Here is a 13,113-nt window from a genome sequence, read left to right on the forward strand (position 1 = left end):
AGTGAGAGAGGTCGTCCAACGTTCGTTAACATTGAAGAGGAAGCCTTGTTGTCGAGGCGAACTTATTGGGTTAGCGTTCTCGGCGTCTATTGATACACTTTGCCGTAACCGGAATAAAGTGTTACGGTGGAGTGCGTCGGTTCGAGGTGCGTTCTTTGACGCGTCCGCCGGTCAATGTCGCGTCGACTGCAACATGACCAACATGTTTCTACCTTCATGCATGAATACATCAAATTTCTTGTACTCGGCACAGAATATCGCAAAAAAACGTACCAGTAACAATGGAAGACGAAGTTGTCGTCACGGCAGTCCATGTCCCGCCCTCCGTCGAAGCCCACCGCGAGAGCCTGTTGCTAGGTAAATCCTACACGCACTACAGCAGCATTCCCGCCGGCATTGAGACTACCAAAGGTGACCTGCATTCCGAGCCTGGGACGCCGTGTGTGTTAGGAGTGGACGAAGCTGGCCGTGGCCCTGTCATCGGGCCGATGGTGTATGGTGTCTACTACCTACCCATTGAGATCCAGCAATCTCTCCTGGCCGACACCCACCACTTCGACGACTCCAAAGTCTTGACGCCAGCCGTCCGAGCCAATCTCATGAAAGCCGTCTGCACCGCCGACACAGATCTATTCCAGTCTTCAGGCTGGGCCATCAAATCCCTCAGTGCCCAGGACATTGGAGCAGGAATGCTGAAGAATGGCGGATCGTACAATCTCAACGCCCAAGCCATGGATGCTACTGTTGAGTTGATCCGAGGCGTCCTCGACAGGGGCGTCAATGTTACAGAAATCTACGTCGACACCATCGGCAAGCCATCTGTCTACCAGAAGAAACTGGAGCTTATCTTTCCCACCATTAACATCACGGTGGAAAAGAAGGCGGACAGTTTGTACCCCTGTGTCAGCGCGGCAAGTGTCGTCGCCAAAGTAACACGGGATGTCAGCTGTGAAGCCCTCATGGAGGCGTACATCCAACAGGACTCGACATCTTCTACAGAAGATGCGGCTACTTGGGGCTCCGGATATCCTTCTGACGCCAGATGCGTGAGTTGGCTGAAGTCGGCCGTTGACCCCCTTTGGGGTTTCGGCAACGAATGCAGGTTCAGTTGGGGTACCATCAAGGACATGCTGGAGCAAAAGGGCGGACCAGCAACCAGGACAGATTGGCCAGACGACGGGGACGACGAGAACATGAGACTTTCACACTACTTCCATACGGGCGGAATTGGCGGGCCGAAAAGCGAAAGCGATGAATTACGAACGTGGTTTGGCACAGGCGTTGGACAGGAAGCATTCTGATCCGGGACTAGAACATTGGTGTATCGGTTCATTACTCTGGGATTCCTCTCTATGCTTGAACCTCTTGAACTCGGTGGACCAAACCTAGTGCGCCGTGCCAGCCATCAACATCACGCCGAAGCTGAGAAACAGATTCAACCACTCCACCGTCCACATTTCGTGCCTCACAGCTTGGCTTGAACCCAAAGACCCTTCATGGCTCCCCCAATTCCGGGTAAGTTCGCAGGGCCGTCATAAACATCCCTCTCGACAGCTCTGGTATTTATGTGCAATGGACCGAGCTCAGTCACCTTGGCCACACCCAGTAATCTGGCCGCTGTGGCGGTCTCATCCCGCAGGATCTCTAGCACTCTCTCCACCCCCTCGATGCCACCAGCTCCAAGGCCAAAAAGAGCCCCGCGACCGATTCCTACAGCCTTTGCTCCAAGAGCCAAGGCCTTGACCACGTCGGTGCCCCTCTTGATGCCGCCATCGACAACCACATCCAGCTTGCCGAACACCTCGGGGCAGTATTTCCGGATTTCCAGCAGCGTGTGCACCGCTGGAGGTGCGGTATCTGCTGCTCTGCCACCATGGTTTGATAAGATGATGCCCTGAACCTGGGGGGTGTGTTGGGCGGCGATATATGCATCTTCATGGCATTGTAAGCCCTTGAGGATGATGGGCTTGTTCGTGTGCTTTTTCAGCCAAGGCAATGTCTCCGTCCACGTCAAGGTCGGATCCGTGCCGAAGAACAATGACTGTCCAATGCCACCACCACCTTTCAGCTCCTTCCCACCGGCGTCTTTGATGGCTTGGGACGTGTCTTCAACAATGAATTTTCCACGCTCGTCGTCCTCTCTCTTGCCTGGGACTGGCGCATCGAGGGTAAGACAGATAAACTTGATGGCATCCAGCTTGTTCACGCGGGCCAACATGTCCTCCGACTTCTTCCGCTCTGTCTGGACATAGAGCTGCCAGCCGAAGACCTGACCCGGTCCGGCGTCCTTGACGATCTGCTCGGGTGTCATGCTGGCATTGTTGGAAATCATCTGCATTGTATGGAACTTTTTGCACGCCTGCGCGATGCCCCATTCTCCATCGGGATGCGCCAGTCTCGCCATGGCTGCCGGGGATACAAAGATGGGGATATCCAGCTTGTGACCCAAAAAGCTTGTGCTGAGATCGCAATCCTTGCAGTTGACAAAGACCCGCGGTCGCAGGAGGATCTGTCTGTAGACTGTGTTGTTGAAATGCTTGCTCACCAGGTCGTCGGCAGCAGAGTAATAATAGGCCCACCCCTTTTTGGACATCTTCTTGGTGGCCGCGGCCTCGATATCATCCAGGTTCAACATGGCGGCTAAAGGCACTTCCACCTGGGTGTCCGGTTCCGGTCCAACATCTTTCGCCGCCTTGACAGGCTGTGGCAGCGTTGTCGGATTGATAGGTCCAATGCACGCGGACTTGGGCAGGTTCTCTTCGAGAGTGCCTGGAGGGTGTATGGGGTCGTATTCTTCGGTGGCATCTTTGCCCGCGAGTTTGAGGATGATGTTGGCACCGCCAGGGTGGTTGGGCAGGAAATTGGTCACATCCCAGACTTGGCCGTAGAGGATGACCCAGCACGACTCTCTAGAGGTGTGTTTTTGCACTATATACGATCGTCCATTAGCGATCAATGCATCCTGGCGCACAGTAGAGTTGAAGCGCCGTGATGGATGAACCCCGCCGTCCCGGACTCACCTTCCGCATAATCTATGAGCTTGGACATCTCTGCTTTATATCTGCGGCCGCTTGTGAGAGAGATCCCTTCACGGGATTGTCTCAGAGAAAAGGAAGTACAGAGGATCGAGGACGAGCACCAACCATTTCTGGGGAATGGATGTCACGAAATAACAACTGCGGCGATTGGAGATGGAGTGTCCACCAGATTTATCAATAAATACTAGGACCGATATGATGGGAGAGCAGAGACCGAGTCACGCCAATCAGAATTGATTCCCCGACTTTGGCTCGGAGTTCTCCTCGAGACCCAGTACTAGGTACTAGTACGTACTAGGCAATTGTCGGCGTCTGATCCTCCGAGCAGATCAGAGACTACACGATTGGACGAGACGGGCGACTTCGCTCGGATAGAACTGCGGCTTGTTGGGGGCAGGTGGCACCAGTGGGTTGCGCAAGGCTGAATACAACCTCACGAGGCTGAGCAGTCTGCTAGGTAGGTAGGTACATAGGTACTAGTAGTATTAGTAGGGTGTCAAACTTGAAATGGTTAGTCTGTCCCGCAGTTACGTAGAGAATAAAAGCGGCAACAATTCACGTCCTCCACGCCGCGTTGGGATCGTCGGATCGTCCAAAGGGAGATGTTGATGTTCAGGAAGCACACATTGACTACCTAGTAACATGTGAACGAACCCAGCCCGGCCAACTACAGCCCATGCGCTATAGGAGGACAACATGTTCACTGTAAGCTCCCAGCCTAGTAGTACGCATGGTTCTCAGTTCTCAACTAACCAACTTTCTCTTCGACTCTTCCAGTCTCGCCATGCCGAGGACCAATTCCGATTGCGCATGCACCGCGCGCGCTCGGTCGACCTGACCAACGACGAGCTGGTGGAAGTGCGGGCGGCCCAACGGACCTTCGAAGGCGCCTACATCCGCACCTCGCTGTCGCAGTTCTCGTTCGCGCTCATCGTCCTCAAGATCTTCACCTCCGAGTTCTATTCGATCGGCGCCCTGTTCGCCGTCTACGGCGCCGGCGTGCTGGTCGTCAGCGCGTACCGTCGCCAGCAAGGCAATCGCCAGTTCTTCAGCGAGGTGGGCGACGATGGCCTGGGCAGGAAACGCTTCAGAACTAGTGGTAACGTCGTCGTCGCGCTCACCGCCTTGAGTATCGCCGCCTACATCACCCTGCTGGTCTTGACGTTGAGGCTGGAAACCTGAGCGTCATGTTTGGATTTGGGAGAATCGAGCATTCCCAGCGGCGCGAACTTCAAATACGGGCAATGGCCTCGGCGGATACCTTGGTCAGAGCATGAATGAACCGCGCCATGTGCCAGCATCACCAAGGTGCTCATTTTGCCGCGACCGCGACCGCCATCATGGCTTGTGGACACACATGCCTCCTACGGCAATACCAGCGATCTCACGCTTCAGCGAGAGCCGTGACTGGTAAATTGACATGAGAGAGAAATGCGTCTTTTCGGGCTGTACTCCGACCAGGCGCCACGATATTCGCATTATAAGCTACAATGGAGCAACACATGGTGTAAGAACCATCTCGTGCTACGAACGACTGGCCAGGCAGCATAGCTCATTCATGGTATCTGGTACCGATATCACACATCTCTACGCAGTTTCAACGTTCAGAACTTCGTGCCTCGAGACGGCCGCCTACCGTCATGTTCATGTACTCGCTGCGACGAGCATGCCGTATACATCTATCTCTCACCATCTTTGTCGAGCTCCCAATTCCCGAGAACCCGAAATCCCAACCCTACGGAAGTCGGAATAGGACGTTCGGCAAACCGACCAATGCAAGGCTTGTAAGAATACTGGACTGATCTGTTTGTCGGGGAACCGCTACGGGGCTGAAGGGTGCAAGACCTAAGTCTGCGAGATAATGAGCCAGAACCCTTTGCGCAACGTCAGGCGGCAGTATCATGCTGGCCTACAGAGTTTAGACTCGACTTGAGTTGAAGGATACAGTGGAAGCGATCGGCAACCACTCGAGTCAGGTTCAGAAGCGTTATATGTACACTGGATCATGATTTCAATACTGCTCTGACCCGCGGACACCATGTTTACCTCATTTGAACTCGTCATCGCCATCCTCATCCATGGCACGCTCCATGGCTTCAAATGCCGCCTTCGTCTCGTCATCTTCCTCGCCACCAACGCCAGCGGTGTTGCCCGCTCTGTGACCTGCATGATTTTTGCCGGCCGTAGCTTCATCATCAACTTCTGCTCCTTTGATGCCTCGGCCCATAGCCGCACCCTCCACGGCCAACTTGTCGGCCGCAATGTTGCCGGCGTTGTCTTGATGGCCCTTGACCCAGACGAAGAGTGTTTGCTTCTTGAGCTCGTCCCTCTCCTCGATTCGGTCGCGTATGTCCACCACAAGGTCTTTGTTCTCGACCGGTTTCCCCTTGGCGTTGGTCCAGTCGTTCCTCTGCCAATTCCGATACCAATTGGTCACACAGTCAATGGAATACTTGCTGTCCGTGTAGATAGTGACGTCGCGATGTCGAGGCGCAATATCCAGTGCTCGGAGTATGGCGGTCAATTCAGCCCGCTGGTTGGTCTGCTTGCTGCCCTTCAGCGCCTCGGAGATATTTCTAGAACGCCAATTCGTTAGCTTGTCTTTCTCTGCTTCGCCACGGGCTCCTCTTCGTCGTTTCTTGTTCGGCATAACCTGGTCGGGGTCTGGGCTTCTCTGTCTCTGCGCCCAGTCGATGGTATACACAAGATGAGGTTTGGAGGGCAGGGAACGAGGATGTTTGGGGGTCAATCTGGATGTGGATAGCGGAAGGTCATCATACTTTGGGTCTTGTGGTCCGAAATACACTCCGACGCCGGCTCTCGCTCCGGCCTGACCGTTCCGCAGACTGGAGCCATCGGTGTAGATCCGTAGCATGCCTGGACGCTCCTTTTCCCTCATCACCTTCTTGGTCCGATTCTTCTCCTCATCTGTGCGATCAACGAGCGAGCCATCGGGGGCCAGCTTGATGTTTGGGTCGTAGCCATCTTCCGCACCAGGAGGGAGAGGTCTCCGACCGATATCGTAGGGATTGCCATCTTTGTCAGTCGGCGCATACGTGCCATTCAGCTGCAATCCGGGCGCCGATTTCTGAACAATCAGGCGCCGAATTTCCTCATCGGGGTTGAGGTTCTGTGCCGATTTCGAGGTGCTGGCTTTCTTTCCCGCGGCGACAAAGGCTTCCGCCTCCGCTCGAGTGTCAAACTTCTTGTACTTTGGTTTGGAGACACCTCTGATCTGCGACTGAGCTTGTGGCCAGTCCGTGTAGACACCCGGGACTCTTCCATTTTGGACGGCATAGTATTTCGGGTTCCCGGGAGTCGTCTTCGCAGGGAGTCGCCCGTCCACGAAAGCCTGAGCTTCCTGAAGGGATTGAAAAGCCTTGTCTTACGTTATTGTCAGCACCGCTTCCATACCGAGTTTCCTTGTAGCTGAGGGTCATACATTGGGCGCCCTTGTGTCCTTTGACTTGACTGAGACATTCCGGCCATGTGTCGTAGATGCCCGGATTCTTCCCCTCTTTGACGGCGTAGAACTTGCGTTCCGGTGTTCTCTTTCTCTTCATTCCTGCGATGCCATTCGTGTTGGCGAAGCTGGGACTAGCCCGTGAGGCATCGTTGGTTCGGGCGGCGAGCGAGGGTTGGGCCATGAGTGCACGAAACCGACAGGAGACAGAAACGACGCCTAGGTGTCGAATTCGAGGCAGATTGACCGGAAGGCGAGGGGACTGCGCAGTAGAGTCTCGAGGATGGACGAGCACTGCGCAGGTGGTCGTGATTTAAGTAGGAGGATTTATTGAACTTGGATGAGGCCCACGAGCGATGGTGGTTCGTCCAACAAAAGGAGCACTAGACCATCATCCTCAGTCTTGGTCAGAGTGAAGTCCTTACTCCTAGAGCGGCAGTGGGTAAGAAGTGGTCAACTTGAACACAACGTGGGCAGTCTCTCTTGCTGTGACCATGTAAAGAACTGCAAAGCCCGTTGTTGACTCGTGATGAAAGTAGTAGTCGTGTGGCCCGTCGTCGTACTACCACGCCATGCCTGCGACGCGGGGTAAGAAGCCGTCCGTGTCTGACGCCGAACACGACTCTGTAGACACATGCAAAGAAGGTTATCTACTTAATGATTGTCCACGGAGTCTATACGGCCCAGTGGTTTGGCGCGCTGAGGATGGATGCCACAGGTCTCGTCACTGAGACCCGGCCATCATTCTACATCTGTAGCTGTTCTATTATAGAGGTACTTTACAGTCCTCTACGCAAGCCGTCACAGGCCTGAATGTGAACACTATGAATCGAAGAGGAGACGACTTGTAACTGTTCTTGTTTTGATGTCACGGGTGCACACAAAAGCCAAAGAGCGTGGCATAACGTCGAGTTGCATCTGGTAATATATTGGCTTCATGTTCAGAGCCTCCCGGGGTTGGAAGCCTCTCTTTATGCTGGCATGGAGATTCGGTGCATCTGGCGGCCCCGGCTATGGTTCGATAGATCCTCCTGTCTCGCGTCCTTCGTGAACAGGTGTTTGAGCCCCCGCTGGCGGCATGTTGATGAACTGAACCGGCCGGTGAGGTTCGTCCGAACCTCCTTGTGCGCTGTCATGTTGCGGACGTAGGCGACCGACAACGAAAGCCCCAGCAGCCGGTGCCTGGTCACTTCGGCCCACTTTCTTTCTCCGGCGTAGTTGGATCCCTCGCCGCTGATGATGATGTACAGATAATTCAGGCTCATCCTCCTCTCTCTCGCTGCTGAGCGCCTGTGACATGGTCCTGGGAAGATGATAGCCCAATTTTCCCAGCGGCACTGACAGACCGTGGACGACAATACTGCAGATTGCCAAGAACCAGACCACCACCCGCATCACCTCTCCCAGATGTCGGGCATCTTCCCGGACCTCTCCGTCGACCGTGATCTGGTTAAGGAAGTCCAGGCTAAGGTAGAGATAGAAGATGGCCGACACGCCAATGGGGCCGAAAAAGCCCACAAACGCAGCCTGATGAAATTCCTCAATCTCACGGATGTTCTTGTGCATGGCCAAAATGACGGGTAGCCGGCGGAGAAGGAGAATCAAAATCCCCAGAAAGATCAGTCGATACAGAGGGACGATGTCGTTGGTCCGAAAAGTGGCCCACGGACAGACGGCGCCGAACCAGAGGAAAATGGATATGTTGAGCAGCATGTCGATCGTCGGTTGCAGAGAGTCGTCGGCTGTCTCGATCCGGAACCAATCATCCCAGGTGAAAGCATTCCCAGCCACGAAACAGGCGAGGACATCGTCGGAGCCGATCATTCCACAGGTGCCGGTGATGAAGAGGGCCAGAGTTATGGCAAACACCAAGAAACTCTCTCTGTCAACGAATTTCCTTTCTTCGGCCCTGTGCAGGAGCTCCTTTGCGATCCAACCCACGGCCACTCCATAGGCGACACTGAGTAGGATGGTGTATCCCCAGGTCTCGCCGAACCAATATCCCATGGCTTTGGCCGCCCCGCCCGACTGCCCGGCGCCTCCCATCTGCGTGTACTTGATCAGATACAAGGCCAAGAACAGGAAGGGATAACCGAGGCCGTCGTTGGCGCCCGATTCGGCGATGATGATCTTCTGCAGGGGCTTCGGGATGTTCTTGTCGGCGAACTTGCCCTTGACGATGGAATTGGACAAGACGGGGTCGGTGGGAGTGACGCAGGCACCGCAGGCCAGAGCGTGCAGGATGCCCAGGTGCGGCACCATGGCCCAGATCAACAAACTGGCACACAGCCACATGACGGTCATGCCGGGTCCCAGCAGGAGGGCCAGAGACCTCCATTCGGTGTACAGATAACGACTAGGAAGCTGGACACCGGCAAGGACGAGTTGAACGCCCAAGACAAGACGGGAGAAGTAAAGTGTGATATGCTCGAGGGTTTCCGGCGAGCCACCGGCGTATTCGAGCGGGTTGACAAAATTCGTGGCGTGTGGAGAAAAGATGATGCCGGCAACCAGTGATATCACTACATGGCTTGTGTCAGAGCGGGAACAGCACTCACAGATGAGATGAAGGTTCTCGGGTGCACGTACATGCTTCCGAGAGATAGAAACGCTCCTTGAAGAGGTAGCTAACCAGGCCGAACAGAGTGATGAATCCGCCCAGGACCGCACAGGCAATGTTGAAGTTCGAAACGAGGAGAGTCGGCATCTTTCGACTAAGAAACAGAACTGTGAGCCTCGCAGGGTCTGCTAGGAATGTTTTGCACTTGCTCCGAGACGGATTCGAACTCGCCGACGTCTTGCCCCGCCTGCTGTTATGCTGCGACGAAGACGCCCCGGTGAAGCTTGAAGCTTGAAGCTTGAAGCTCACAATGGGCACTTGGTTGATTGAAAGCTGAAACACACAAGTACCTGTAGTACTGCTTGAATTCGCTTACTAGAGATGATAGATGACAAGCTCACCAATTGTTATTGGCACGGCGGGTTCATGGTTTCCCACTCAGCGCTGGTGAGTCGAAGGCTTGTCATGTCACTGGCACAGTAGATTGCAGAGGTAAGCATTTGTGGATTCGAGATATATTTTGCAAGTGTCCCAAATATGAATACTTTGTTCTTCTGGTAGTCCGAGGTGGATGGTGTATGCAATCGAAGAGGAAGTAGAGCAAGAGAATACTGGAAGACACATGAGGTCGTCAGCCAGCAGCCAATCACAGCTCCCAGGATAACACCGGGTATGATGTGTGCCAAGATATGATTAGATTAGATAATCTTTCTGTACTGTGATATTAGTACATACTGTGTAAGGCATATAGTATATCTACCTGGGTACCTACCTGAGGTAGGTACTCAAGGTATATATATATTTGCCATATAGGGAGGTAGGTAATATAGATGGTATAATCCTACGACCCAAGGTTGACAGATATCATCGTCGTCAATCATTACGATTACTTGCACAAGGGCTATCATTCCTGTTGCTTCTAAGGGGTATCCGTACTCCGCATGTCTGTTCATATCAGATTGTAAACACAAATCCGCCGCTGAAACCCATAGCCGGATTTCTCAATCGCCATTTTTGTGCGCCTGTATCCGTACCAGCTCGTTGGCAAGAGTCTCGGATCTTTGCGACCGGCGAGCAATGGGGACCCTCTATGCCCACGCCCGCAGCAATTCCTCGACGCCAGCGCTCCTTGTCCAAAAATCATCCATATCCCGAAGCGTCACAAATCCTGCAATCTACCAGTCCACCCACGAGTTGATGCGAGATATGCCATTGGGCCGAACATGCCAACAGCTATCTTGCCTGCCAACCCCAAAGCCATTAGTCCAGTCGCAAACAACGCCAAATGGGAGAAGATAAAATGACCAGGGTTCGTCGACAAGATGCTGTTAAATCCATAAAGTTAATATATACAAGAGAAATGCCACAAAACATGGCCGTGAAATCAAGGAGTAGGAACGGGGGTATCATGGGTCATGGGTCATGGGACAGGGAAAAGTCCCAATCAGGCTGCTTGTGGGTCGGTGGCTCGCCTCATTTGATAGTCAGGCTCGTGTCGAAACTCGTCAGTGGCTGGGTCCCACCGATACGCCATGAAATCAACACCATAAGGTCTCTGTGCATTTTCATATCAGCAAGAATACCTCGATGGAAAAATCCATCATGACTTACCGGTTCGAGCGAGTACACCACCCCTAACGGCACATCCAGATCGCTGATGTCTTCCTGGTCGAGACCCATAAAGTATGCCAAAAGAACGCGGCATATGCTTCGGTGGCCGATGATCAAGACGTGATCTGTCATCCGCTCGATCTCGAGAATCACCTTTCCCAGGCGGTTGATGATGTCCAGATATCCTTCGCCGCCCGGGCCAGGGTACCGGTAGTGCAGCTTGTCACGCTTTCGAAGCTCGTACTCTTGGCGGAATTTGTCTCGGATTTCCATGTAGGTCATGCCCTCCATGGACCCAGCGTTCAACTCGTCCAGCATTCGCATCTGTTTGACATCGAAGTCATCCTCGTTGAAGAACTGACTGGTCTCGATACTCCTCTTTAACATGCTCGTCCACACGCAGAAGTTTCGTTGTTGCAGAGTTTGGGCCGTGTAGGCCGGGTTGGGAGGTGTCGTGTCACCCGGCCGAGGCGGGAAATGTGTGTTGGCCTTTTTCTCGGCCTGGTTCGCTTCCCAAATCTTCCACTGTGCTTCGATGAATTTGCTAAGTGCTCGAGCATACCTCACCCCGTTGGGGCTCAACGAGCTGTCCCCTCCAATTTTGCCATTGACATTGTCCATGGATTCTCCATGACGCGTGATCCAGATCTGTCTCGGAGCCAGGTTGAAATTCATCAAGTAGGTCACGGTCTGAATGGAAAGAAACCCCTTGACCTGGAAAGTGACCATTTTCCGGCCTACATCGATCATGGAGCAGTAGGACATGTTGTGTTCTTCCTCTAATGCATCCAACTTCTGATAGGACTTCTCGTACTGCCGGACCCGTTCCTGGAAGTCCTTCAACGCCGCAACAGGATCTTTGCCACGGTAGTCCGGACCCGACAGTTTCAGTCGCATGTTGGCTTCAAGCAGGTTCTGGTCCTGGCACCGCGACTCGATGAACAGGACATTGATGTTCTCGTCCCGTTCACGAAGGTGTTTCATCAACGCCATGCGTCGTTCTTGTGTATGATTGGTCGCGTCCAGGATACCGACAGAGCCGCCTTCCTCCAACACGTACTTCAACAATTCATCTAGTGCCTGATGGGCAACCTGTTCCCGGAGTAGCTTCGCGCGGGTATTTTGGGGGTCAAAGAACCGAGCGGACTGATCTATCGGCTCCGGGGCAGAGAGCAAGATCGGATCCTGATCCTGATCCTGATCCTTATCAGGTACGGCAGAATCGTTCGTCTGGCGGGGGCTGGTCGGCGACGAAGAACTGGCTTCATCGTTGACACGGATTTCGGCTTTCATGGCTGGCGGAGGCAGAAATTCGCCGTGGTCCACTATAGTCGAAGGCCCGCCAGTGGTCGAACTCATGCGCCGGACGGACTCCCGAAGAGCAGCCTCTGTCCGGTCAGGCATTGGTGGCCCTCTGCCAGCCGCCACTCTGCGACGGTCGCCAACATTGAATATTCGGGTGGGATGTTGTAACCAGTTCAGATATCGGGCGATCTTCTTGGTGATGTAGCTTTTCCCTCGAGCTGGCAAGCCGACCATGATGATGACCAGCTTGGCTCCGACATCTCTTTCCGAGATCCGCCCGTCAGGCGAGACTTTGGAGCGAGTCAGGCCGGGGATGTCGAGGGTTGTAGCGCGGATTTTGGGAGTGGTGGTGCCAGACACACTGGCGCTTGTACGGGCAAGTCTGGAGACAGGACAGGAGTCAGTCAACACGGTCTCTTGCGTTGCGTTGCGTTGCATTGCACCGCGCCAGGATTCCAGGCGTATCACTTACATTTGGGGGCTGGTGGGTGCACTGGACGCAGGAGTATCAGTCAGGGCCCTTCCCAAAGCATTCGTAGGATTGGGTGGTATTTTGTTGGGGGTGAGGCTGGAGGACGCCCGTCCAAAAGCGGTTTTGGGAGGAGGCATAAGCCCTGGGGGATTTGCGACAAGATTCAGTGAGGCTTCGACGTTAGGATTGGGAGAGGTGGTAGAGGTGGTAGAGGCGTTGCTCATGATGGCGACGCGAGCGAGATCGGAGTATTGTTCGCTGAAGCGGCGGCTGAAGGCTGCGCCCAAGACAGGAGCCGGACCCGAATTCTCAGAGGGCACCAGAGGCCTGGCTCCTTCTAGCTGAGGCATTCAGCAGGACAACAGCGACAAGCCTTGATTTCGAGAAGAAGGGGAAGAAAGCGAGGGAAAAAAGAGTCATTTGGGGGTGTGGAGTTGAGATCGGTGGAGATTCTATCGCAGTCGTAGTGCTATATTGCAGTACTACGTATCGTAGAAGGGCGTAGAGTTCGGGGTTTGACTGACCGAGCAGCACTGACTGCAAATAGTAATTCTTATCGCCGCCATGGTCCCCAATCCTCAGTCCTCAAGAAGTCACTTTTGCCTACTACATACTACTGCGCTGTCCTCCACTGCGTTGCTTCCACTGCGTTGCTGACACTGAC

General features: G+C 54.0%; 6 protein-coding genes across 6 annotated transcripts; 2 read left to right on the forward strand and 4 right to left on the reverse strand.

The window, feature by feature from the left end:
- Positions 1–281: 281 nt before the first annotated feature.
- A1O1_01685 (ribonuclease H2 subunit A) lies at positions 282–1,301 on the forward strand (the record flags this gene model as incomplete). Its single annotated transcript, XM_007722597.1, has 1 exon — positions 282–1,301. The coding sequence occupies one exon, from the start codon at positions 282–284 to the stop codon at positions 1,299–1,301; it is 1,020 nt and encodes a 339-aa protein (XP_007720787.1).
- Positions 1,302–1,465: 164 nt separating this feature from the next.
- Positions 1,466–3,048, reverse strand: A1O1_01686 (L-lactate dehydrogenase (cytochrome); the record flags this gene model as incomplete). The annotated part of the gene is made up of 2 exons (XM_007722598.1): positions 1,466–2,928; positions 3,021–3,048. 2 exons carry the CDS (start codon positions 3,046–3,048, stop codon positions 1,466–1,468), a joined length of 1,491 nt encoding a protein of 496 aa, XP_007720788.1.
- A 686-nt stretch (positions 3,049–3,734) lies between these two features.
- Positions 3,735–4,220, forward strand: A1O1_01687 (uncharacterized protein; the record flags this gene model as incomplete). The annotated part of the gene is made up of 2 exons (XM_007722599.1): positions 3,735–3,743; positions 3,816–4,220. 2 exons carry the CDS (start codon positions 3,735–3,737, stop codon positions 4,218–4,220), a joined length of 414 nt encoding a protein of 137 aa, XP_007720789.1.
- An 865-nt stretch (positions 4,221–5,085) lies between these two features.
- A1O1_01688 (uncharacterized protein) lies at positions 5,086–6,685 on the reverse strand (the record flags this gene model as incomplete). The annotated part of the gene is made up of 2 exons (XM_007722600.1): positions 5,086–6,422; positions 6,481–6,685. The coding sequence occupies 2 exons, from the start codon at positions 6,683–6,685 to the stop codon at positions 5,086–5,088; spliced, it is 1,542 nt and encodes a 513-aa protein (XP_007720790.1).
- Positions 6,686–7,512: 827 nt separating this feature from the next.
- Positions 7,513–9,208, reverse strand: A1O1_01689 (uncharacterized protein; the record flags this gene model as incomplete). The annotated part of the gene is made up of 2 exons (XM_007722601.1): positions 7,513–9,023; positions 9,091–9,208. The coding sequence occupies 2 exons, from the start codon at positions 9,206–9,208 to the stop codon at positions 7,513–7,515; spliced, it is 1,629 nt and encodes a 542-aa protein (XP_007720791.1).
- A 1,297-nt stretch (positions 9,209–10,505) lies between these two features.
- On the reverse strand, positions 10,506–12,799 carry A1O1_01690 (6-phosphofructo-2-kinase; the record flags this gene model as incomplete). Its single annotated transcript, XM_007722602.1, has 3 exons — positions 10,506–10,616; positions 10,673–12,359; positions 12,450–12,799. The coding sequence occupies 3 exons, from the start codon at positions 12,797–12,799 to the stop codon at positions 10,506–10,508; spliced, it is 2,148 nt and encodes a 715-aa protein (XP_007720792.1).
- Between the last annotated feature and the right edge of the window lie 314 nt (positions 12,800–13,113).

This window comes from Capronia coronata (genome assembly GCF_000585585.1).
Source record: "Capronia coronata CBS 617.96 chromosome Unknown acBCG-supercont1.2, whole genome shotgun sequence".
Taxonomy (NCBI): domain Eukaryota; kingdom Fungi; phylum Ascomycota; class Eurotiomycetes; order Chaetothyriales; family Herpotrichiellaceae; genus Capronia; species Capronia coronata.